Source organism: Microcaecilia unicolor, chromosome 1 (assembly GCF_901765095.1).
Source record: "Microcaecilia unicolor chromosome 1, aMicUni1.1, whole genome shotgun sequence".
Taxonomy (NCBI): Eukaryota; Metazoa; Chordata; class Amphibia; order Gymnophiona; family Siphonopidae; genus Microcaecilia; species Microcaecilia unicolor.
Genome location: NC_044031.1, coordinates 374,233,377 through 374,260,402, shown reverse-complemented (window position 1 = coordinate 374,260,402; position 27,026 = coordinate 374,233,377). Strand labels below are relative to the sequence as shown.

Sequence of the window (27,026 nt, the reverse complement as noted above, 5' to 3'; positions counted from 1 at the left end):
GGATCTGCCACACTTTGATGGCACACCTTCTGCCTGCCGAGAGTTCATCAACCAATGCAGAATGCTATTTGAAATGCAGCCCCGGGCCTTTCCATCTGACCAAGTTAAAATCACATATATGATGGCTCTCTTGTCTGGATCCGCCCTGGCGTGGGCCACTCCCCTTTGGGAACAACAGGATCCCATGTTAACTAACTTCAATGAGTTCCTACGCCAATTCTGGATGGTGTTCGACATTCCCGGAAGGCCTTCCTCCACCGCAGGGGAGCTGTTGCGAGTGCAACAGGGTACAGACTCTGTGGGGGTATACGCTATTCACTTCTGGACTCTCACAGCGGAACTTGGCTGGAACCAAGAAGCCTTGACTACCATATTCTGGCAGGGATTAAATAGCCGCATTTAAGATGAGCTAGCCGGACGAGAGGTACCCGCATCCTTGGACGCAGTGATCTCCCTATGTACCTGAGTGGATGTCCGGTTTCAGGAAAGAGCCTGGGAACGAGTGAATCAGCGATCGGGACCATGGTCCACCTCGGGGTCACAGTCCCATCATTCTCCTCAGAGGGCTCTGGGACCTGCGGCGGAGAGTTCCGAAGAACCAATGGTAATGGGCCGATCACGACTCTCTGAGAAGGAGCGAGCTTTTCGTCGAAGGCATCGACTCTGCTTCTACTGCGGGAAGACCGGCCATATACTGGCTTATTGTCCTTGCAAGTCGAGAAACGACCAGACCCAGGACCACTAAGGCAGGTGGCCCTGCATCATGTATTCGCTAAGCCTGAACAAATATCCCCATTACGTGAAAAATTGGTTATTGTTCCATTGACCCTGCAATATCAGGATTTCACAGTATCCACCTCGGCTTTGATAGATTCAGGAGCTGGGGGTAATTTCATCGCCACCGGACTCCTGACGAAGTTAGGTAATCCTTGTGTAACCTGTGGATTGCCACTGTAGATAACCTCTGTGCAAGGGGTGGCCTTGCCTCACACTATCACGCAAATCACCAAACCATTACAAATGAGGCTGGAAGTGAGTCATGATGAAACGATCCAATTGTACGTTCTTCCTCAGGCTATTCACCCTGTAATCCTGGGCATGCCCTGGCTACACCAGCACATGCCTCAGATTAACTGGAAGACCGGCGATGTGGCTAGTTGGAGCCCTCGGTGTCAGGAGACCTGCCTTAAACTCAGGGTCTCATCTGGAGGTAATGTGAAGGTGGCAATGGGAGATATGAAGGCTTGCAGTTCCCAGCTTCCCATTGAGTATCAGACGTTCCGGGACGTGTTTGATGCCCGGGAAGCGCATGCTCTTCCCCTCATCGTCCTTTTGATTGTGCGCTTGATCTTATGCCTGGACAGACCCCTCCTCGGGGACAATTATATACCCTGTCTCGTGAGGAGTCAGATGCCATGCGCCAGTACGTCCAGGAGAATTTGAAGAAAGGATCGCCCGTCCTCCTCGCCCGCTGGCGCCGGATTCTTTTTTGTGTCCAAAAAAGACGGCTCTTTATGTTCAAGTATCGATTATCGAGGTTTAAATGCCATCACGATTAAAAACAGGTATCCCTTACCCCTTATTCCGGAGCTCTTTGATCATCTTCAAGGGGCCACCATTTTCTCTAAGTTGGACCTGAGAGGTACTTACAACTTAGTGCGTATCCGGCCAGGGGATGAATGGAAAACGGCTTTTAACACCCATGAGGGGCATTTTGAACATTTAGTCATGCCTTTTGGCCTATGTAATGCCCCGGCTGTCTTCCAGGACTTCGTCAACTCCATCTTTCAAGATTTGTTATACGTCTCAGTAATTGTCTATCTGGACGATATCCTGTTTTTTTCCAAGTCACCTCAAGAGCACGTAAAACATGTGCGAATAGTACTGCAAAGGCTACGGGAGAATCGCCTATTCGCCAAACTTGAGAAGTGTGAATTCCATCAACAAAGCATTCCTTTTTTGGGATACATTATCTCAGCCACTGGTTTCGGATGGACCCCAGAAAAGTCCAGAGTATTCAAGATTGGCCACGCCCGCAGGGATTACGGGCGATACAAAGGTTCTTGGGCTTTGCCAATTACTATAGACAATTTATTCACCAATATTCAGTAGTGGCAGCTCCCCTTACCGCCTTGACGAAGAAGGGAGCCAACGTGCGGGATTGGTCCCCACAAGCTATCGAAGCCTTCGAAAGCTTAAAAAAAGCTTTCATGTCTGCCCCGGTTCTTCAAAGTCCAGATACCCAGCGGCCATTCATTTTGGAGGTGGACGCCTCGACCTTAGGGGCTGGAGCTGTCCTATCACAGACTTCAGCTGCAGGGAAAAGGCACTTTTTTTTTTCCAAAAAATTCACAGCAGCGGAACAAAATTATACGGTCGGGGATGGAGAGCTGCTGGCCCTTAAACTGGCCTTTGAGAAATGGCGATATCTCTTGGAGGGGGCAGTTCATCCGATTTCTGTTATCACTGACCACAAGAACTTATTTTATCTGCAGGAGGTGAAGAGACTTAATCCCTGTCAGGCCAGGTGGTCCTTGTTTATCGCCCGCTTCAATTTTCATCTCAGTTTTCACCCTGCAGTTAAAAATATACAGGCTGATGCCCTGTCCAGAGCCTTGACCCGCCGGAAGAGATTGAGGAGTGGAGTCCTATGTTGAACCCGGCCTGCATTGCCGCTTCCACACTATCTCCCCAGAGCCCTTCCAAGATCCTCGTGTCCCCTCGGTTCAGAAGAAAGATACTTAGATGGGGACATGCTTCCAGGATTGCAGGACACCAAGGCTATCATAAGACGTTACACCTCATTTCCCGGTTTTACTAATGGCCTCATATGGTCCAAGATGTCCTGCAGTTTGTCACCACTTGCCCTACATGTGCTCAACACAAGAACCCTCCTGGAAAACCTTGGGGGTTGCTCCAACCTATACCAGTACCACAAGCGCCATAGCAAGAGGTCTCCATGGACTTTATAATGGAGCTACCCCCCTCTCAGGGTTGTATGGTCATTTGGGTGGTGATTGATCGATTTTCACGTATGGCACATTTCATTCCCGTAAAGGGACTTCCGTCAGTGGCAGATCTAGCCCAGCAGTTTATCCTGCATATTTTTCGCCTCCACGGGTTACCAATACGTATTATCAGTGACCGAGGGCCGCAGTTCACGTCCAGATTCTGGAGGGCCTTATGTACAAGCTTTGGAATCACGAACCACTTCTCATCGGCATACCATCCCGCAACCAATGGTATGGTAGAGTGGGTGAATCAGACGCTGAAACTGTATCTGTGGATGCATGTTAATATTCGGCAGGATGACTGGGCCTTGTTGTTACCATTGGCAGAATTCGTGTATAATAACAGCCTTCACTCGGCCTCTCACACCTCTCCGTTCTTCGCGGCTTATGGATGGCACCCACGGTTGCCGCTTCCCATGCCACAAGTGATCGGAGATGTTTCAACTGCTGCTCCATCTCAATTTCAAAGGTCCTTAACTGACCTCTGGAAAGTTTGGGAGGAAGTACAGTCACACCTCCAAACAAGCCACGGAGACATATCAACGATTTGCAGATAAGAAGAGGTACTCAGCACCACTACTTCGGCCGGGACAGCGGGTATAGCTCAATACCAAATACCTCAAACTCAGACTGCCTTCTTTTAAATTTGCTCCCAGATTCATTGGACCGTTTGTCATTACTGAGCGGATAGGGGCCGTTACCTACAGACTTCGATTGCCTTCTCACTTCAAGATACATAATGAGTTCCATGTATCTTTACTCAAGCCATTGGTATCCTCCAAGTGGCATCCCAAACCCAAAGTGGGTCCAGTCCCGGAGGTCTCCTCAGAACCTGAGTTTGAGGTACAAGAAATATTGGATTCAAAGTTTAAGCGGGGACGACTGTATTATCTCTTGGCATGGAAACACTACGGGCCTGAGACTCATGGAAGTCGGCGAATCAGATTCATGCTCCCAACTTGTTACGGGACTTCCATGATCGACATCCCTCTAAACCAGGCCCAGGGCAGAGGGGGAGGCATTAGGGGAGGATACTGTCATGTTCCCTGCTTGTGCAGGGTATGGGCATCTGATGATATGGTGGCCATCTTGGATTTGGGCATATCCAGGATAGGGCAGCCATCTTAGAGGTGGGCGTCTTGGAATGGGGTGACCATCTTGGAGTTGGGCAGCCTCAGGAAGGAAGTCCATATTTGGGCTTGAGGGCGTCTCCGGTGGGGGCAGCCATCTTGAAGACAGCTGTGCATGTTTGGGCCTAATTCCTGCACTATTTAAAGCCCAGCCACCAGTCCTCCCACACTTCGGCTTCTATTCAGTTCTCTGGGTAGTTGCAGTGCTTCTGTTTTTTCCACGGTTTGCTGCCTGGTATTGACCTTTGCCTGATTCTGGACTTACTTCTGTTTTGTTGCCTGGTATTGACCTCTGCCTGATCCTGGATTTGCTTCTGTTTGCTGCCTGGTACTGACCATTGCCTGTTCCTGGTTCTTCTACTGTGTGCTGCCTGGTATTGACCTTTGCCTGATCCTGGATTTGCATCTGTTTGCTGCCTGGTACTGACCATTGCCTGTTCCTGGTTCTTCTACTGTTTGCTGCCTGGTATTGACCTCTGCCTGATCCTGGATTTGCATCTGTTTGCTGCCTGGTACTGACCATTGCTTGTTCCTGGTTCTTCTACTGTTTGCTGCCTGGTATTGACCTCTGCCTGATCCTGGTTTTGCTTCTACTTGCTGCTTGGCCGTGCCCTGTGGCCTTTGTTCTGGACTCAGTTCTTCCTGCTGTTGGCTTTCCGCACCTGGGGCTCAACCCCTGGTGAACTAAGGAAGACACAGGGGGAACTTGGGGTTGGCCGACAGCTCGGTGAGGTTTCTTCCTCCATCGGGCACAAGGGCTCACATCACTTGGCATGCCTGACATCTTTGATGTTGGGACATAGACCATAGAAGACTGGCCAGCTTTGTCCTTATGCTCCAACTACTGAAGTTACTGTTGAAACCCAGTCTAACCAATCTGAATTCATCTTATCATTTGTGGGACACAGATTGTAAAAGTCTGCCTGGGACTGTCCTCATGTTCTAAATTACTGTCAAAGCCCCCTCCAGCCCATCCTAAACTGGATTGCTATATGCAGGGCCCAGATCATACAAGCCTGTCCAGCACTGGCATCAGGGTAATATTTTATTGAGAAATTCGGCACAGTCTGTATTTTGGCAGAACACCTTCATCAGGGGTCTTAACTGTTGTGTACTATCTCCTTGTACAAAAATTATTCAGTAGGAGAAGTCCAATAAGAAACTTTAGATGTAGGTGTTGATTAAGATAAAATATAGTAGAAGTGCTGAACGCCAACCAGTGTAACTAAACCACCACTCAGCACATCTCAGTCAACTGTCGAAAAATGCAGTGCAAGCATATCAACAATATTTTAGGGATGCTGGAAAGAACATTTAAATATGAAAATTCAGTCAACCAGGGCAATTCTTTAACTGGGTGCTTGGAGTTAGTATGCACGCCTTGCATACGTAAGTGCCAAGAAAATTGGAACTTATGTGCATAGTTGCTCTGAACACTAGTATAAGGTAGCATGCAACTACAAAGGGGGAGTACACATGGGTGGAGCATGGGAAGGATATGGGCATGTCTCCAACTTATACCCATAACTTATAGAGTACTCTAAGGTAATGTGCATGTTAACTGCACTCATTTACACCTTCCATTGAGCCAATGTAAATGGTCACATCCAAATGTAGGCACCTATTTGGGATTATGGTGGGCTTCTATAATGGCATCTTGGCGCACAGATTCCATTATAGAGTTGGTATTCAATGCATATCATTGGCATGCCTAACTGGAGTTACCAAGTTATAGAACTGCCCCATAGGGAGTACTTCTATAAAGTGGGCACCAACATTTAGGCATGAAATACACACATATATGACCAGAATACTAGCTACGATCTATTCTGTAACTATGTGCATATCGTTGATAGTGCATAGATTGCAGGTTCATGTTCATATTGACAGAGTCTGGGTGGAGCACATACTTATATGCATAACTTACAGAATACTATAGGTTACACATGTATCTGTGGAATCTCAGTGCAAGCATTTACACCAGCTCTGTGGCTGGCATTATCACTCATGCCTAAATGCATATACATGTATATACCTGATTACACTAGTATTCTAGGTGCCCCTTTATAGAATTGCCCTCATAATGTTCTTTCAGGCAGTAATATTTATATTCTTTTTTTATAAAATTATTTTCTTGATTTTCTTTATTTGCTCTTTAGGTTTTTTTCCCCACACTTAGTTCTTTATGGCCAAAAAGAAGTTGGCTAAATTGTTCCCAGAATCCTTCCAATTTAGTACAGTACTTTGCTTCTCAGACTTGGCCTGGGAAAACATAATTCAGTTAGGTTTTCAGGATATCCTCAATAAATGTGCATGAGATAAAGTTGCATGCACCACCTCTATTGTGGTCAAATTTATCTCCTGCATATTATCTATAGAGGTCCTGAAGAGCTGACTGCCAGGTATTTCCCTTGGACAGCTATAAAAATGATATAATAGTGTTTTATAGGTCAGATTTAATAACTACTGTATATTTGCTGCTTTTCATAGAGGAAAGGTTGAGCAGAGACAGATCAAAACTGCGTACAGGCAGATGCCAGCATACTCATGACTGCTCGCTTTTAAGCAACATGCATTATAAAATGTTAATGTCCACACCTCAGCTCTCCAATGACCAGACTGAACTGTCTCCAGCCCCAAACAAATGGTGTTTTCTGTTGATCCAATATAGTGTATAGGTCTTTTTTTTTTATTTGTCATCTGTAATACCATTTTACTGTTTCAGGTACAATGCTCCATTTAAGGCACAGATCCAGAAATGGGTTCATTACCTTTCTAACACCACAGACATCATTGAGAACTGGATGATGGTACAGAACCTGTGGATTTATTTAGAGGCTGTATTTGTCGGAGGAGATATTGCAAAACAACTTCCAAAGGTTAATCAATTTTAATTTTAAAAGAAATTTAGAAATTTTGTATACCAACAAGCTGGTTTCAGGAGATTGATATATAATTTAAAATTAAAATAATATAATATAATATAAAAGTACTGTCTTTGATAAGAAGGCTATCAGCTGTGTTGTGCCAGTTCTCTCTGTGCTCAGCTTTCCTATTGGTTTTCTCTTGTTTCCAAATGTGACCATTTCTTGATGCCTTCATCCCACATTGCTCTGTGTTTTCTTTGTCTACTTTGCTGTCTGTGATGTCCTTTTTTGGTGAGGTCTTCTGCTAATGATCTACCACCATCCATCATCACCTCATGCAGCCTTCAACATTTTTGTATAACCCAACATTTCAAGACTGATAGTCTATCTAGCCCAGTATCCTGCATCCAACAGTGGTCAATCCAGGTCACAAGTACCTGGCAGAATCCCAAAGAGTAGCAAGATTCCATGCTACTGTAATCCTCTGTTAGGTTGGAGATTACTAGGAGAGTAAGTCCCTGAGGAGAGTCATTGGGGGAAGTGATTGGGAGGACCTTAGGTGGGAGGAAGCCCAGCCCAAGGGGAGTTATTTGGGACTGAAGAATAACGGGAGATATTTAGAAGGGGGTAAAGCTAGAGTTATGCCCATTAGAGGGATCTTTGGTTGCCTGATGGTCCCCTGCCATTGACCTGGAGGAGTAAAGAGAAATCCTAAATAAGAGAGGTGTGATCATTGGCTGAAAAAGGGAGTTGTGGCTCAGCAAAGTGGCAACTGTGGAGAAGGAGAGCTACGGGTGGGCAGAGGAGAGACCCAGTCCGGGAGCATGGGATTGGTGCCAGGGAGTGCCAATCCCATGACCAGGGTGGATCAGAAGTAAAGGTCACCCTGGAGGGAGGTCAGGCCACAGGGGGTCTGGACCTGTGAAACTGAGAGAAGCACAGCCTTTGGGACACTATTCTCTCAGACAGGCATGGGCAGGAATCTGTAAAATGTGTATATAGTCCTGTTGAGAAGCATCTGTAAATGCATCCAAGAGAGGAGAATATAGGAGTTCCCCTGGGGAATACCAGAAAGGATTGTGGTTTTAAAAAGACTTGCAATCAATGTTGGAGGGTTGTTATGGTTGATGTTTCATAAACTGCTGACTCCACAGCAATTTTCCTTTTGGATTTTGATTTCTTTTGTTTTTTGGGGGAGAAGAGGGTGATCCCACCCATAACACTTCTTTCCCCAGGTGGAGGCACTGAGTGCCAAGTGAGAAAGGGACCAAGTTGGACCCTGAATCCAGGACCGACCAGTACAGAGTCGTTACACTACCAATCTCACAGCAAGCAGTGGCTTTCTCCATATCTATCTTAATAGCAGCAGATTATGAACCTTTCCTGCAGGAGCTTGACCAAACTTTTTAAAACCCAAATATGCTAACTGCTGCACATCTTCCAGCAACAAGTTCCAGAGCTTTTTTCCTATTTGTTTTAAAAGTCCATGTTTTTTTCCCCCCCATATTCTGTCCCTTAAAGATGTATGCATCCAGAAACTTTCTCCAGAATTTTTAAGAACAAGCAAACCATAAAAATACACAGGGCCTTTTCAGTGAGTACTCGGGGGTACTGACTACCACATCTTTTCCACTGCCTGCTAAAATTGACCCACGGTCCCCAAGTATTAATGAAGAACCTCAGGGTCTGCACACCAATTCTGCTTTTCCATAGATTCTGTGGCTGGTTTCAGGGGGCCTGGCTATAGTGGAGTGGATCCCTTAGTGATCACCTCACCCCTGAAGGATGACCTGGCATTTGAGTACCCATACATTTATCGTTAGAGAAAAATGCACTGAAAATAAGTAATTCATGGACAAGAACAGGTTTCAGTTTTCCCATGAAGGTATTTCGTTTAAGGTAGCATGTTGTCTTCTGCTGAAAGAGTGTGCGGATGTTTCTAGCAATAAACCTTCCTACTGTCATCTGTAATTTTTAAAGATGTCTAGTGCTTTTTTAATGTTTGAAAACCTTTTAGAGGTTCTAAAAAATTCTGCCTATGTATTAAGACTGTGTTTGTCCTAAGAGAGTGCATGATGGTGCATTCTAGAATTTAAAATATTTTGGGGTCCTTTTACTGTTTGACAGTAAGTGGTCTGCAGTATTGTGGGCGCATGGAATTGCTGCACATCCAGGCCACTTACTACTGCGGCTGTAAAAACCTATTTTTCCTATGGAGGCGTAAACGGCCGTGTGCTAAAACAAAAATAAGTGCACAGCCATTTACTGCCTGAGCCCTTTGAGCCCTTACCACCTCCTATTTAGAAGGTGGTAAGGGCTCACGCACTAACCTGGCAGTAATCGGTCAGTACACACCACTGACCGATTACTACCAGGCACACCTACACCACAGCCCAGTGCTAGAAAATAGAAAAATATTTTCTGGCATGGGAAACGGCATGCGCCAAAGTTAGAGCTATTGTTGGGCACCTGCCAGAGTGCTGCAGAACCAATTGCCAATGCTGTTATGACAAAGGCATGAAAATGTTCTGGACGAGAACAGATTTGGCTTGATAGAGTTCCCAACAGAAACAAAAAAGTGTCAGAAAAAAACAAAGTTTTTTTGACCAAGACCAAGGATGGCAAGCTCTTCTCAAGTTCTTCAAACTGGTCAGATATTCAAGATTTTCATTATAAATAAAATACTGTATGTTTGGCCTAAGAACTATGTTTGCTTTCATAATTTGGCTATTCTGAAAACCAGACCTGTTGGTGGCACCGAAGGGCCACTATGCACCATCACTGGCTTACAATTAATATTACTGTGCTTTGGAAATTCTCCTTGTTTCTGATGTACCTTGGAAACTAAATCCCCCCATTTGTTCAGTTTTCCTAGACTTAATTCTCTTCCCACAGGAGGCAAAGCGCTTTTCCAACATTGATAAGTCATGGGTCAGGATTATGACTCGGGCTCATGAGATGCCAAGTGTGGTGCAGTGCTGTGTTGGAGATGAAACCATGGGGCAACTCCTGCCCCACTTGTTGGAGCAACTAGAAATCTGTCAGAAATCACTCACAGGGTAAGAATGTCACTCACTAACAAAACCTTTTGCATGAGCCTAAACCTAAAACAATAGCATTATTTCATGTATTCACTTTACTGTTTGTGGGTTGGTTTTTTTTTCATTCCTGAGTATTTATTAAATATGGAAATTAGTCTTTGAGGGGCATAATCGAATGCGAACGCCTATTTCCATGGGCGTCTATGCCGAAAACGGGTACGTGAAGAGGCGGGACAGACCGTATTTTCGAAAAAATGGACATTTTTCAGCTTCCTTTGTTCCAGATTTGGCTGCTGGAAGGTTGTTCTTTAAGCAGACAGAAAATGAAAAAGTCTTAACCTCCAGTATCAGTCTTTTCCTTGGAGGCTGACTGTAACTCCTGCGCAAATGAAAGTGGAACTATGCCACTACCTCTGACTTCAGTCTCTGTTGCAGCCACAGCATGAATGAGCAGCTACAACTTCTCATATCATTTTTATTTTGGTAGATGTCTCAACTTGGATCTTCAGAGCAAGCATTGTTGCAGTATAGTAGTCATCATCTTCAAATTCTGGGCCAAACCTTAAAGCAATTCCTTTTGTCAGAGCTGTGATTAGTGGCTGTATTGCCTTTTCCAAGTTGATATCATCAACCAATCCCTGTAATTTTGACTGAATTCCCATTATCGTGGGGATTACATGTCCAATACAGCAATCATTTTCAGCTTGCAGATTGTCAGTTGCAGCTGACAATGACTTCATGATGCTGATGTAGTTCCTCAGGAACACCATCTCCGTATCAGTTATCAGTTCTAGTCCTGTATTTTGTTGACATTCTTGTGTCTTCTTGATTCCAGTTGTAACCAGTTGACTGATGGCTAAGTAATCTGAAATCCACTTTGTGCAGGTTGGATTGAGGAACATAAGACCAGCAACCTCTTCAACAGCATCTGCATATTTGGTCCTCCGTTTTCCCCTGGCCCTGTCAAACATATAGTAAATGACGGCAGAAAAAGACCTGCACGGTCCATCCAGTCTGCCCAACAAGATAACTCATATGTGCTACTTTTTGTGTATACCCTACTTTGATTTGTACCTGTGCTCTTCAGGGCACAGACTGTATAAGTCTGCCCAGCACTATCCCCGCCTCCCAAACACCAGCCCCGCCTCCCGATCTTGACTAAGCTCCTGAGGATCCATTCCTTCGGCACAGGATTCCTTTATGCTTATCCCACGCATGTTTGAATTCCGTTACCGTTTTCATTTCCACCACCTCCAAGCATCCACTACTCTCTCCGTGAAAAAATACTTCCTGACATTTTTCTTGAGTCTGCCCTCCTTCAATCTCATTTCATGTCCTCTCGTTCTACCATCTTCCCATCTCCAGAAAAGGTTCGTTTGCGGATTAATACCTTTCAAATATTTGAACGTCTGTATCATATCACCCCTGTTTCTCCTTTCCTCCAGAGTATACATGTTTAGTTCAGCAAGTCTCTCCTCATAGCTTTTCTTTGCATCGCTTCAATTCTTTTTACATCCTTAACAAGATACGGCCTCCAAAACTGAACACAATACTCCAGGTGGGGCCTCACCAACGACTTATACAGGGGCATCAATACCCCCTTTCTTCTGCTGGTCACACCTCTCTCTATACAGCCTAACAACCTTCTAGCTATGGCCACTGCCTTGTCACACTATTTCGTCGCCTTCAAATCCTCAGATACTATCACCCCAAGATCCCTCTCTCCGCCCATGCCTATCAGACTCTCCCCGCCTAACACATACGTCTCCCATGGATTTCTATTCCCTAAGTGCATCACTTTGCATTTCTTCGCATTGAATTTTAATTGCCAAACCTTAGACCATTCTTCTAGCTTCCTCAGATCCTTTTTCATGTTTTCCACTCCCTCCCGGGTGTCCACTCTGTTACAGATCTTAGTATCATCCGCAAATAGGCAAACTTTACCTTCTAACCCTTCGGCAATGTCACTCACAAATATATTGAACAGAATCGGCCCCAGCACCGATCCCTGAGGCACTCCATTACTCACCTTTCCCTCCTCCGAGCGAATTCCATTCACCACCACACTCTGGCGTCTGTCCGTCAACCAGTTCCTAATCCAGTTCACCACTTCGGGTCCTATCTTCAGCCCATCCAGTTTATTTAAGAGCCTCCTGTGGGGAACCGTGTCAAAAGCTTTGCTGAAATCTAAGTAGATTACGTCCATAGCTCGTCCCTGATTCAATTCTCCTGTCACCCAATCAAAGAACTCAATGAGATTCGTTTGGCACGATTTCCCTTTGGTAAAACCATGTTGTCTCGGATCTTGTTGGACTACTTCTCTCTCCCTCCTCCAGATTTCAACCCCTTCTTCCACCTCAATCTCACTGTTTTTCCTCCTTTGAAGTCCACTCTATCCGCCTTTTCTCTCCTCTGCCTCTTCGAATAGCGGTCATTTATCGTCCCCCTGATAAGTCCCTTTCATCCTTTCTCAGTGACTTTGATGCCTGGCTTGCCTTCTTCCATGATCCTTCCTCCCCCTCTCTCATCCTTGGTGACTTTAATATTCCTGCTAATGATCCTTCCAACTCTTATATTTCCAAGTTACTCGCTTTAACGTCGTCCTTTAATCTCCAACCATGCTCCACCTCCCCCACTCATCAAAATGGTCACTGTCTTGATCTCATCTTCTCTTCCAACTGTTCACCCTCTAGTTTCCTTGCCTCCGATCTTCCCCTCTCTGATCACCATCTTATAACTTTCACACTTAAATCTCCTCCCTCCCAGTCCCGTCCTATCCTATCTAATTTATCTAGGAATCTTCATGACATTGACCCTTCATCTCTATCCTCCCATGTTTCAAACCTCCTCTCTACTGTGGCACCATCCACGTCTGTCAACGAGGCTGTTTCTTCTTACAACAATACTCTATCCTCTGCCTTAGACACTCTTGCACCTTTGATGACCCGCCCTGTAAGGCGTACAAAACCCCAACCTTGGCTGACTTCTAATATCCGCTATCTACGTTCCTGTACCCGCTCCGCCGAATGCCTCTGGCGGAAATCTCGGGCCCTTGCTGATTTCTTACACTTTAAGTTCATGCTGACCTCCTTCCAATCTGCTCTTTTACGTGCCAAACAGGATTATTATATCCAACTGACCAACTCTCTTGGCTCTAATCCTCGACTTCTCTTCACCACATTGAACTCTCTCCTCAAGGTGCCCCCTCCCCCAACTCCCCCTTCATTATCTCCTCAGACCCTTGCTGAATTCTTTCACAACAAGGTTCAAAAGATAAACCTTGCTTTCTCTACCTCACCACCTCTCCCTCCACTAGTCCGTTCCCCTCTCTCTCCTTCCCCTCATTCCCTTTCCTCCTTTCCTGAAGTTACTATTGAGGAAACTACACTTCTCCTTTCTTCCTCAAAATGTACCACCTGTTCCTCTGATCCCATTCCCACCCACCTTCTTAATGCCATCTCTCCTACTCTTATTCCTTTTATCTGTCACATTCTCAACCTCTCACTTTCCACTGCGACTGTCCCTGCTTCCTTTAAACATGCTGTGGTCACACCTCTCCTTAAGAAGCCTTCACTTGACCCTACTTGTCCCTCTAATTACCGACCCATCTCCCTCCTTCCTTTTCTCTCCAAATTACTTGAGCGTGCTGTTCACCGCCGCTGCCTTGATTTTCTCTCCTCACATGCTATTCTTGACCCATTACAATCTGGTTTTCGCCCTCTCCACTCAACTGAAACTGCGCTTACTAAAGTCTCCAATGACCTATTACTGGCTAAATCCAGAGGTCAATATTCCATCCTCATTCTTCTTGATCTTTCCGCTGCTTTTGACACTGTCGATCACAGCATACTTCTCGATACCCTGTCCTCACTTGGATTCCAGGGCTCTGTCCTTTCCTGGTTCTCTTCCTACCTCTCCCTCCGCACCTTTAGTGTTCACTCTGGTGGATCCTCTTCTACTTCTATCCCTCTGCCTGTCGGTGTACCTCAGGGTTCTGTTCTTGGTCCCCTCCTCTTTTCTATCTACACTTCTTCCCTTGGTTCATTAATCTCATCCCATGGCTTTTCCTACCACCTCTATGCTGATGACTCCCAAATCTACCTTTCTACCCCTGATATCTCACCTTGCATCCAAACCAAAGTTTCAGCGTGCTTGTCTGACATTGCTGCCTGGATGTCTCAACGCCACCTGAAATTAATATGACCAAAACCGAGCTTCTCATTTTCCCCCCCAAACCCACCTCCCCGCTCCCCCCGTTTTCTATTTCTGTTGATGGCTCTCTCATTCTCCCTGTCTCCTCAGCTCGAAACCTTGGGGTCATCTTTGACTCTTCTCTCTCCTTCTCTGCTCATATCCAGCAGCCAAGACCTGTCGTTTCTTTCTTTACAACATCCGTAAAATCCGCCCCTTTCTTTCCGAGCACTCTACCAAAACCCTCATCCACACCCTTGTCACCTCTCGTTTAGACTACTGCAATCTGCTTCTTGCTGGCCTCCCACTTAGTCACCTCTCCCCTCTCCAGTCGGTTCAAAACTCTGCTGCCCGTCTCATCTTCCGCCAGGGTCGCTTTACTCATACTACCCCTCTCCTCAAGACCCTTCACTGGCTCCCTATCCGTTTTCGCATCCTGTTCAAACTTCTTCTACTAACCTATAAATGTATTCACTCTGCTGCTCCCCAGTATCTCTCCACACTCGTCCTTCCCTACACCCCTTCCCGTGCACTCCGCTCCATGGATAAATCCTTCTTATCTGTTCCCTTCTCCACTACTGCCAACTCCAGACTTCGCGCCTTCTATCTCGCTGCACCCTACGCCTGGAATAAACTTCCTGAGCCCCTACGTCTTGCCCCATCCTTGGCCACCTTTAAATCTAGACTGAAAACCCACCTCTTTAACATTGCTTTTGACTCGTAACCACTTGTAACCACTCGCCTCCACCTACCCTCCTCTCTTCCTTCCCGTTCACATTAATTTGATTTGATTTGCTTACTTTATTTATTTTTTGTCTATTAGATTGTAAGCTCTTTGAGCAGGGACTGTCTTTCTTCTATGTTTGTACAGCGCTGCGTATGCCTTGTAGCGCTATAGAAATGCTAAATAGTAAATAGTAGTAGTTATTGGCTTCCAGGAAATTCACTATCCTTTCCTTCAGCATTGCTTCCATTACTTTTCCAATAACCGAAGTGAGGCTTACCGGCCTGTAGTTTCCAGCTACTTCCCTATCACCACTTTGTGAAGAGGGACCACCTCCGCCATTCTCCAATCCCTTGGATCCTTTCCCGTCTGCAAGGATATATTAAACAAATCTTTAAGAGGACCCGCCAAAACCTCTCTGAGCTCCCTCAATATCCTGGGGTGGATCCCGTCCGGTCCCATGGCTTTGTCCACCTTTAGCTTTTCAAGTTGTTGATACACACTTTCTTCCATGAACGGTGCTCTATCCACTTCATTCTCATTTGTACTATTTCCAGTCCATCGCGGTCCTTCTCCAGGATTTTTCTTCTGTGAAAACAGAACAAAATTATCTATTTAGCAAATTTGCTTTTTCTTCATCATTTTCCACATAGCGGTTCGCAGTATCTTTTAGTCTCACAATTCCCTTTTTAGTCATTCTCCTTTCATTAATATACCTGAAGAAATTTTTGTCACCCCTCCTTACATTTCTAGCCATTTGTTCTTCCGCTTGCGCTTTTGCCAGTCGTATCTCTCTCTTGGCTTCTTTCAGTTTCATCCGGTATTCCTCCATGTGTTCCTTTTCTTGAGTTTTTCTGTATTTCTGGAATGCCAACTCTTTAGCCTTTATTTTCTCAACCACTTGCTTGGAGAACCATATCGGTTGTATTGCTTGTAGTGCAAATCTTTTCCTGCTTCACAGTTTTCAACAGCTGTTGCAAGATTGAGTGTGAAACCAGTTCGAGTCAATGTCATCAGCGCATGATTCATCTTCGGCTGCATCAAACAGAGATCTGACATCATCAGCTTTTATCATCTCTGACTCGGAAAGGGACTGGCTGTTGGACTCTGTTGAGCATGAACTGCCTTTCTCTTCATTGCCACCAGTGCAAATGTTTTTCAGAAGACTCAAGACTTTTGGAATATTTGCTGCATTGCCAGTAATGCAGCAAATGATCTTTGTTGTTATAGGAATTCAGTTCAGCCATTGTTTGAGCAATCTTGTCCCCTGTGTGGAAATGTTTAAACCTTCGAACAGCCAAAGCATGGGAGTGGCACAATAGTGTCTACTTGTTTATGTAATGAATGGTCATTCCAAGAAAACTGCATCTGTGGCTGCTCCAAAGATTTGCTGTTACAGAAACATATTCCATCTGTTGTAATTCTACAATAAGCAAGGTCTTGAGTATGTCATACAATTAATTTATCGTTGGCAAAACTTTCTGAAGCTACTTTGTTCAACTACAAATGGCATCATATCTTCTGCAATCATCAACAAGACTTCATGATCAAACTGTTTCTGTGAAATAGTTCCTTGTCTGGGCAGATAGCTGTTGAGTGGAACTTGGATAATTTTGTTTGCTGATGGCTCTGGTTGTTTGGATTCATCACCTGCTTTAGCACTCCACTTCTTGCCGTTGTTAACTGCATGGCATTAAACCTTGCTTTAATGTATTGTTTTGCACATAAGTTAATTAATGGGAGTTAGAATAGACACCCTTACGCCTCACTGAAGAGAATATAATGCATAAATGAAGGAATATCTTTAATGCAGAGCTTAAGTGATTTTAAATTTCATTTTTATTTTAATTTTTACATAACAACTGAATTGCAACAGGACTTAGATTTTTAAATCATTTATTAAATAGTTATAAATCACAACAGCATGTAACAAATTGTAGCAGTTGATGAAATATGTGCTGCTGCCACATTTTAATCTACCAAACCAGCGCCATATAAATTAAATGAAAATGAGACACTAACAAGTGGACAATCAGTGCATCAGTAGCCTACAATACTCACCTTGAGATGCTTGATGAACTTGGTGCTTGAAGTGATATTTCCGCAAATATAATGTCATACACAGAATTTACAGTTCGCTACAACTTTTTTCTCGTCTGGTTATCATTCTTCAATCTTGATTTCTCATAAATTCTCTCACTACTAAACTATTCATTCTGGCTTATTTAAACAGTAACTGATTCCTAAACCATCAACAAACACTAGCTATGCCATAACACAAAAGAAAATGTCCCCAATTTAGTTTCTCATTTTTTAGCCAATCACAATGCTTCTGTCCTATACAATCGTATACTTCCTTCCCATCCATCCAATCACAGTACAGTTTCTCATTTTATCCAATCACAATGCAGCAGGTACATTTCAGCAATCTTGTCTTCCAGTATTCTGCAAGTTACATGTGCAAATAGGAGCCTGCCCACATCCCACTAGTGCTCTGCTCATATATGCACCCCACTTGGAAGTATGTGCTATGTAAGTTAAGCAGATATTTGCAGAATATACTTTGGTGCCCTGCTAGCACTTATGCGTGCATAAGTACAAGTATTGTATGCATACAAATAATGGACTTGTAAATATGGACGCCTAGATTATAGAATTGCCTTTTAAGAAAGTATTTTTATAACACGGCATCATGGGTAGTCACTATTTTATAAAAACAAGCAGATGCCTACTTGTCTGTAAAATATTAGCGAATGTGGCAGAGAATACACCTTCAATGTAGATTACTTACCCCTGTATGAGATCTGGTAGAAATTTACGTACGTATGCTCATAGATTAAGGTAGTTCATAATCTATGCATGCTCATGCTAATTCTGCCTGCATTCTGCCCAAACGTTCTCCCTGTGCACACCCACCGGCAAATTATGCACCATCATGTCATGGCACAGACACTTACATCAGTCATTATTTTCTAAGAGGTCCATTATAGCCACATACAGATGGGAGTGACTTTATAAAACTACCTCCCCTAGCTGAAATAGTGCACATTATTTGCAATTTGAAAAAATTATATTGATTCCTGTATTTTCCTATAAATTTACCATTGTTTGTTTTAGATATTTTCTAATTTTCATACGGTATTTTGATCCTTTTTTTTTGGGGGGGGGGGGGGGGGAACAATCTTGCCAACTTCTTTGCAGCCCACATAGCAGGAACTCAAAATGCGTTTCTCAGCAGATATTTCCTTTGATCCAGGGTATTGGGAGTTATCCCAAGAAGCATTGAGTCTTTTGATGAGTCATTGGGGAAGTCGGATCCTGGATTTCATGGCAACTATAAAAAATGCTAAAGTTCTTCAGTTCCTAATATTTTAGCCTTTCTATGAGATGGGCTTCAAAAGGTTCTAGCCTTTGGTTCCTTAAAAGTCCAGTTGGCAGCCCTAGCCTGTTTTTATGGTCATTAAAAATAATTCTTCTCTGGCATTCCATCCAGATGTTGCACATTTTCTTAAATGGGCTGGGTACTTGCAGCTTCCACTTTGTAAGGTCTGTTCAGATTGGAATCTAAATTTAGTTCTCAGATCCCTATAGCATGCCCCTTTTGAGCCCTTAAGGAGAGCCACTCTCAAGGATCTAACTTAAAGACTGTTTCTTTGGTAGCTCTTTCATCAACTAGGAGAATGTCTGAGCTTTGAGCCCTCTCTTGCAGGGAACCCTTTCATAAGTTTACTGAAGCTGGAGTCTTTGTCTGGCTAATTTCTTCCTTTCTTCCTAAGGTGATTTCTATTTTTTACTTGAATAAGTGAGTTAATCTCCCTTCTTTTCATAAGGAGAATTATGGTTCTGATTATTCCTCATCTGTTTCCTGGATGTTAAAAGAGTATCCATAAGTCTGATAGATTGTTTGTCCTCTTTGCTAAGGCCAAAAAAGGGGAAGTGACTTCTAAAGCTACAATTGCTCGGTGGTTGAAGGAAATGATTTCATCTGCTTATCTTTTGGCAGGCAGAAAGCCTATGGAAGCCTTGTAAGCTCATCATTGTCATTGGTGGAGCAGAGTGGAGTGTGGTTTCTCCATGGGAGATTTGTAAAGCAGCAAGTTGGTCCTTAGACATTATTTTTTGAATGTTTCTTGTAGTGAGGAAGCTTCTTATGGTGCTTCAGTGATCATAGCAAGGCATCTATTTCCCTCCCATTTTGAAGACTGCTTTGTTAAATTCAACAAGTTCCTGGACTGGTCTGGTGCTGATGCCAAGGAAGGAGAAATTAGATCTTACCTGATAATTTTCTTTCCTTTAGTTATACCAGACCAATCCATCTACCCGCCTGTGTCTTAGTATTTTTGCTCTGCCTTCATTTCTTCTTTCAATGTTCAGAGTTCTATGTTGAACAAATGTTATTGTTTTCTGAATTATTCTAAGCAAAAAGGAAGTTTGTTGTTATTTTCATTGTTCATCTTCCACTGCTTTGATAGTTAAATACTGAATGTTTGATCTGTACACATTCCTAATAAGGTACAGCACAATTCTGTACTCTGTCTCCACCTGCTTGTTGATGGACAGATAGCCACAAGTTCCTGGACTGGTCTGGTGCAACTAAAAGAATGAAAATTAGCAGGTAAGATCTAATTTCTCCTTCTGTCCTGTTCTTGTTTGAAGACTAGACCTTTAATTTCAATTGAATGAATGCTAAACACCCAGAAACCTGTACAGAGATCAATATGAAAGAAACATCTTAAAATCTTTGTGTGGTTTAGACTCCTCTTAAGAACAATACAGACACTGTGATTTTAATTCTTAGGTACTTGGAGAAGAAGCGCCTGCTGTTCCCTCGCTTTTTCTTTGTCTCAGATCCAGCTCTACTGGAGATCCTTGGTCAAGCCTCTGACTCCCACACTATCCAGGCTCACCTCCTGAATGTCTTTGATAACATTAAATCCGTCAAGTTCCATGAAAAGGTACCCAATGCATGTGCCTCTTATCCTTCAAAGTGGGAGCTGTATTTGTCTATTTGAAGTATTGATCCAGGAAGTGCCCATGCCTGCTTAGTATGTATACTTTGAAAAGCATATGGTGTTTGGTGAAAAGCAAGTACATTGGAGGGCTTTTTTGGCAGTGGGGACTAAAAACTGTTAGCACCTTTTAAAAATCTGTTACACAACACTTAAAGATCTGAGTACTAATGTTTAATAGACCGAAGCACTAAATATTAGTCAGACTACCATTCTGCATTGTGCAGGGGCATAGCCAGACAACAGATTTTGGGTGGGCCTAGGCAAGAATTGGGTGGGCACCAAGTGTTCTCCCCCCCAAAAAATCTCAGCTGGTGGGAAAACACTTCTTTCCACCTTGGCAGCAGGAATGCACTGAAAACTGAGCATGCGCAGGTGTCGATGTTGTGGAGAGTAGCATTTTCGTTACCAGGGGGAAATCTTCAGCTGGCGGAGCTTGGGATTCCCACCCGCTACCACTAAACATGTGCTACTGTTGGGTGGGCCTGAGCAATAAATGGGTGGCCCCTGGCCCACCCAAGCCCACCTGTGGCTACACCACTGGCATTGTGTGGTGCATTGTTCCTTGAAAAATTCTCAGTTAAACTACTTTCTCTTTCCCTTGTTCACATATTCACTTATTATTCTCAAATGCTCAAAAAGTCTATGTGCTGACCATTCAGCAGTGTTTGATTGGGCTATGCCGTAGCTAGTGGCAAATCTTTTAGAGGGAAAATTTTCAAAGTAATTTCCTTTTTTAAAAAAACCTGCCCAACTCGTGTGCGGGCAAAATTTACTAGCTATTTGAGGGGTCTGTACTTATAATCATGTTTTTGAAAATTCAAGTCTAAGCACTTAATTTAATACAGAAAGTTTGTCCGGGGTAATTTTCAAAGCAGAAATACATGCATAGTATTGTTTTCAAAATCCATTTTAGTCTGCTCAGAGAAAAGTGTACAGACACTTTACTTGTGCATGATCTTAGGAGGACAATTCTATAAGAGAGTGCCTATTTTTAAGCACCAAGAACACATCTATTTGGTGCCTACTTTTGTTTACAGAATATTAACAAAACCAGTTAAATTCATGCAAGCATTTTTAGGTACGATGAGCATTTAAGCCAGCCATAGAGCAGTGTACATGTTTGCTCCTAGATTGGGGAAGTATGCACATAAATCATAGTATTCATTAATCTACATGTGTGTGTGCCTTGCCCACGCTCCACCCAAAATTCACTCATGAACATCCAGCTGCAAAACATATATCATTGTGGATTGGTGCATGTGACATGTCTAGAATACTGGCATTTATGTGTGTACTTGCTGCCTCAGTCTAGTCATCCCTTTATAGAATTACCCCCTAACAGGGCAATTCTATAACTGGGCACCTCATAGGAACCTATTCTGTAAAGGAAAGTAGGTGTCGGACCCGCGATGTGGAGAGGGAAGCGAAGGCTTAACCATTAGATCAGGTGACGTCAGAGGCTGGGGATTTTGGCACCCTTTATTGCTGTCACTCTGAGCCAGTGCCTCACCTGGCCTAGTGGTTAAACAGGCCCTAATGTGGGTGGTTGGAGCTGGGGTGATGGATGGTTGAAAAGTGTCTCCTTATAAATATGTATGCCCACATGATGCATACTTTTGAATTATTACAGTCGTATGACCGAATCATGTCAATTTCCTCACGAGAGGGTGAGACAATAGAGCTGGAGAAACCTGTTATGGCAGAGGGCAACGTGGAGGTTTGGCTCAATGCTCTTTTGAAGGAATCCCAGGCATCATTACATCTTGTGATCCGCCAGGCAGCTATGAATATCCAGGAGAATGACTTCCAGTTGATTGAATTTCTTACTTTGTTCCCAGCCCAGGTGAGGTACTCAGAAAGAGGATGAAAATTGTTCTTTTGACTCTTATGAAAATGATTGGCATAAGGATTGTTGCCCATATGTCTACCTTACTTATCACTCCAGTGACCACCCTTTTTTTCTAAAGCCATGTTCCTATCAGAGATCATCCAACATGACTGCAAACTATTCCACTATCTTGGCTGGTGAAGTCATAATGTTCATCTGTTACCATTTTGGGTATCTCAGAATCTTAGTGACATTCCACTCTTTTCTGATGACTAAGAACATTACTGCAGTCAAACATTGTTATGGATCTCCTTTAGGGCGGCATCTAATACTTTTCACTACGCTATCAGCCTTGCCTCCTCAAACTAATGCCATATATTCAATTTAGAGAGGGGCCAGATGGCTTCATATTAAACTACATACTCCTTTATATCAATCCCTATATTCCATCTTTCATATGAATTCTAGTCTGTGGTATACATTGAGGTTCATTTCCTATTTATTTATTTGGATTTAGCTCACATCTTTTTCAGTAGTAACTCAAGGTGATATATATTCACTTACTGTAGGTATTTTCCTGTCCCCAAAGGGCTGTTTACTAAGCCAACTAGTGGCTTCCCAGATAACTTTATCTTGATATTCATTGCAACTTCTCTGGATGTTTGCCTCTGAATATCCAGATTATACTTATTTGGTAACTTTACCCAGAAACTTTTAGAGCTACTATTTGTATGAATTGACTTGTCCAGACAAATTTAGATGGGTATTACTCAATGCTGTGCTGTCTGGCTAATTATGTTTTCACATCCTTACCATTCTCCGTCCTTGCCTCCTTTTTGTTCAGATAACTTGTTTGCACTCACACTTTGTGTAGACAAAGTTACCCAGACAAATGCGGATATTTCTAATGGGCTATATTTATGCAGGTAAAAGCCGATTTCACTCACATAAACCTTTTGAATATTGACCTTGACCTTGTGACCCAGTGAGATGGCTCCCCCAGAATGCCCTTCTGAACTAAAATATATCACCTTTGAATCACCATATGGAACTGTGGAAAAGTAAAACACAATTAAAAAAAATCATAAATAACCAAGTTTGAACCATATCTGTGAACTGTAAATTCCAGTTCAGATTTCCTGAATGACTGGAATGCCATTTAGAAAGATTAAGCATGAGCGATATGACCCTCTAGTCTAATTATGCCCAGTGGCATACCGAGGGTGGGTCGGTGGGGGGGCGGACCGCCCTGGGTGCAGGTCATAAGGGGGTGCTGCGCTGCATAGTTGTCTAGTCCCCCCCCCCCGACTAGTGCGGTATCGCTCTCCCCCTCCTCACTCCACGCCTGCCCCACTCTGCAGGTCTTTAAACTTTGAGGCTTCCGGCAGCATCAGCAATGTAAGCGCTGCCTTCGGCCAGCCCTGGAAGCCTTCTCTGGACAGCGTCCCGCCTACGTGGGAAGCTGTATAGAGGAGGCTTCCGGGGCAGGCCGAAGGCAGCACTTTCATCACTGAGACACTGCTGGCAAGCCTGGAAGCTTGAAGGCATGCAGGAGGAGCAGAGCGGGCGTGAAGTGAGGAGGGGGAGAGCGATGCCATACTAGTTCGGGGGGAGTGGTGGAAACGATGCCTGCCCAAAGGGAAAGGGGGGGTGGAGAGAGGAGGATGTGATGTGATGCCACATCTAAGGGAAAGAGGGGGTGAGGACAGCGATGCCAGGCCTAAGGGAAAAGGGTGGTGGAGAGAGGAAGGAAAGCAATGGCAGGGGAATGGGAAAGGCCGGGTGGAGAAAGGAGTGAGAGTGATGCTAGATCGAAGGGGAGGGAAGAGAAAGGTGGGATGCATGAGGAAGAGGAAACTGGGAAAAAGCTGGATCAGGGGAGGGGGAGAATGAGATGCAGTACTTGCAGCAGGGGAGAGAGATACTGGATCAAGTAATAGCCAAAACAAAATGCAGTGTGCTGTAGCAAAAACGTATAAAGCAATACTAAGTGAAAGCTACAGCCTAAAATTATTAGTGTTGCGTTGGTATAACAGAGAAAAAGCCCTCAGAAACCGCTGGCAAAAATGTCTGCGGTTTAGTGCATGGTTATGTGTGATTCAATTCATAACTCACACAGCGTTTCTATCATTGGGCAAAAAACTCTGTTACCACAGAGATGAGAAAGACTATACAACCAATAAAGTATATCCTTGGATGCAAACTGATGACACAGAATCATCTTCCAACAAAAAGCGCACCTCATTTTATGACTCTTCGTCATCCAACAGTAGTGGGGAAGGCAGTGACTCGAATAGGCAGAAGACTTTTTTAGGAAACAGACAGGGAAGAGCCAACAGAAGAGGGAACACGGGACAACGGAACAGACCATGAACACGGTCTCAGAAATAAATTCCGCTGTTATTAATTTATCTAACAGAATATTAACTCCCATTGAAAAATCTGTATTATTAAAGGGTCTGTCTTATGTCCCCTCAACGCACTTCAATGATTTTCAATTCCATGTCGACTTAGAAAAATTCATTAGAAAATTAGAAATTAAATTGTTCTTTGACAACCAAGAGGCTACATATGACAGAACTATTATTAAACCTAAAAGCATTTGGAGACCCCCTGCTTTACAAATTCCAGCATTGCACACATTTAAAACCATGATTCTTAATGATTTGGAAAAACATAAACGCAATAGAAGTTTCTTGCATTCTAAAAAATTCAATATCACAAAAGAAGAGATGCAAGCACTCAAACTATTGAGAGATGACAATGGTATTATTATCAGGAAGGCAGACAAGGGCGGCGGCATTGTGGTACAAAATCGTAGTGACTACATCAATGAGGCTTTAAGACAATTGAATGACAGTAGATCTTATAAAAGGCTTATGCTGAATCCAACAAACAGACTTAAATCGCTCATAAACCGGATTACCACCAAAGCTTTGGAAGAAGGATTCATTACCCCCAAAGATAAAAAATTCCTATGCCGCAGCTCTCCAACCATTCCCGTTATGTACTTCCTACCGAAAGTACATAAGAGTCTTATCAATCCACCAGGGAGACCTATTCTTAGTATTGAGAGAGATACTGGCTCTGGGTTTGCAGTGCAGGAGAGAGGGAGAAAGCAGGGTGAGGAACATGGGAAGGGATGGAGACACAGAGAGCAAATGCTGAACATGGGGGAATAGGGACAGAGACAGAGGGGAGGTTATGGATAGGAGAGAGAGAGAGAGGGAGTAAGAGGGAATGAGAGTGGACACGGAGAGAAAAAATTCAAATAGACAGGAGATAAGCAGAAGATGGATATGGATGGGGAACAGAGAGTGGAGAGAGGAAGATGGAGAGAGGGGGAGATGCTGGAATGCATCATGTAAAAAGGAGAGAGGGAGGCACATGCTGGATAGAAGGGAAATAAAAGGCAGGCAGTGGATGGAAGGGGTAGAGAAAGCTGGCAGACACCATACGGAAAGGGGGACAGGGCAGACTGGATGGAAGGGGCAGAGAAAGCAGACAGACACTGGATGAAAGGGAGAGAAAGAGAGCAGATGCTGAATGGAAGGGAGAGAGTGAAGAGAAGACGAGGAAAGCAGAAATCAGAGACGACAAAGGTAGAAAAGAAGACTTATTTATTTGCTTTAGAATAAAGTAGTATTGTAGCTGTGGTGATAAATAGAAAATGAAAATAAGGTGATCTTTTTGTTGGACTAATTTTAATACATTTTTGACTAACTTTCAGAGACCAAAGCCTCCATCCTTAGGTCAGGACAGGACCGTAACAGCAGTATACTGTACTGACCTGAGGAAGGAGGTTTTGGCCTCTGAAAGCTAATTGAAAAATGTATTAGTCCAATAAAATGGTATTATTTTCTATTTTTTTTATTTCTATTTATTAATTTGTAGTGGTGGTTGGTATTTGTCAGTTTTTCAAATGTATGTTTGATATCTTTATATTTTGCACAGTACTAGGGGACATGCATTGCTGTTTCTGTGGTGTTGCATTCTGTGGCCTCTTGGGGGTTCAGTTTAATTTTAGTTTGTGGATACTTATTCTATACTTGGTGAGGATGTATCAGTGTTCTATATTTGTGAAAAAGACATGATTTTCTGTTGGCAGGATCATTTTTACTAATGTCTTGGTTAGTTTTACAATGAGTGTATTGATGTTCTAGTGCTCACTGCAGTGTTTAAGATGCTGCCTTTCCTAGGTACAACCTTGCTGTGTGACTTGTGGATTATTATTACTAAAAATATATTATTTTCATATAGAGAAGGGGGTGTTAAGAAATGATCGGCCCTGGGTGTCAAATATGCTAGGTATGCCACTGAATATGGCCGTTTAACAGTTTTATGGACAATATTCAGAAGCCCGGCTGTCACTTATAAATAAATGGACGAATTATCTCCTGCTCCATAAGCATAATTAGTGGGGTTGGCCTGTTAGACTGGACTACTGCATACATGTTCCTAATTTAAATTGATAACGTATCCATTTAAGTTAGGACAGCTAGTTGTATATGCACAATAGTTTGGATAGCTCGCCAGTAGAGTCCCGTTTTGTCAGCATTGAAAATGTCACGAAGTGCAAACTCGTTCAAGATGGTAGGAAGAACTGAAACAACCCAATTTTCAGCACCAAAGTCATCAGCGTCTTGTTTTTCACCATGCTGTTTCTTGAATTTTTTGTTGTTCCTCTCCTTCCATCTTTCCAACCATCCAACAGTGGCTTTGAATTCAGTTAGTCCATAAGTAGTGGACCACTGACAGGAAACTGTCTGCTCCTGACTTGAGAAAACCACCGAAGAAGAGCATCTTCTACCTCCTCGGCTTTTCCCGCCTGTTTTCGTTTCCAGTGTGGATTTGTATTGTTTTGCCAGTTTTCCAGAAGCTGGTCTTTCTGCTTCAAGATACGTGAAATTTGACTGGGATCAACACCATATTCTTTAGCAATAGATGCTTGACTTTGTTTGTTTTCTAATTTTTTAAGAACTTCTATTAGTTCAGCCAGTGTTAAAGTCTTATAGTTGCGCGACAACGACGACTCCAGTGTACACTCTAACAACATTCTTTTGCTTATTCTGCCTGTGGCAGTTAACCAACGAGATTTCGAATTTACCGCCCCTTTGTCATGTGTCAATCGGCTTCCATATTCCGTGCGCACGTTTATGCGGAGTCTTTACTGCAGAGGAGCGGTCTTAAACCATGCATATAAGCAAATCAGTGGTGCACTA

General features: G+C 43.5%; 1 protein-coding gene across 1 annotated transcript in view; it reads left to right on the top strand.

The window, feature by feature from the left end:
* Positions 1 to 27,026, top strand: part of DNAH5 (dynein axonemal heavy chain 5) — a 925,453-nt gene that overhangs the window by 261,952 nt on the left and 636,475 nt on the right. Inside the window, 4 exon segments of the mRNA XM_030220396.1 lie at positions 6,867 to 7,020; positions 9,904 to 10,067; positions 19,763 to 19,919; positions 21,607 to 21,819. Of these exon segments, the coding sequence (XP_030076256.1) occupies positions 6,867 to 7,020; positions 9,904 to 10,067; positions 19,763 to 19,919; positions 21,607 to 21,819 (688 nt within the window).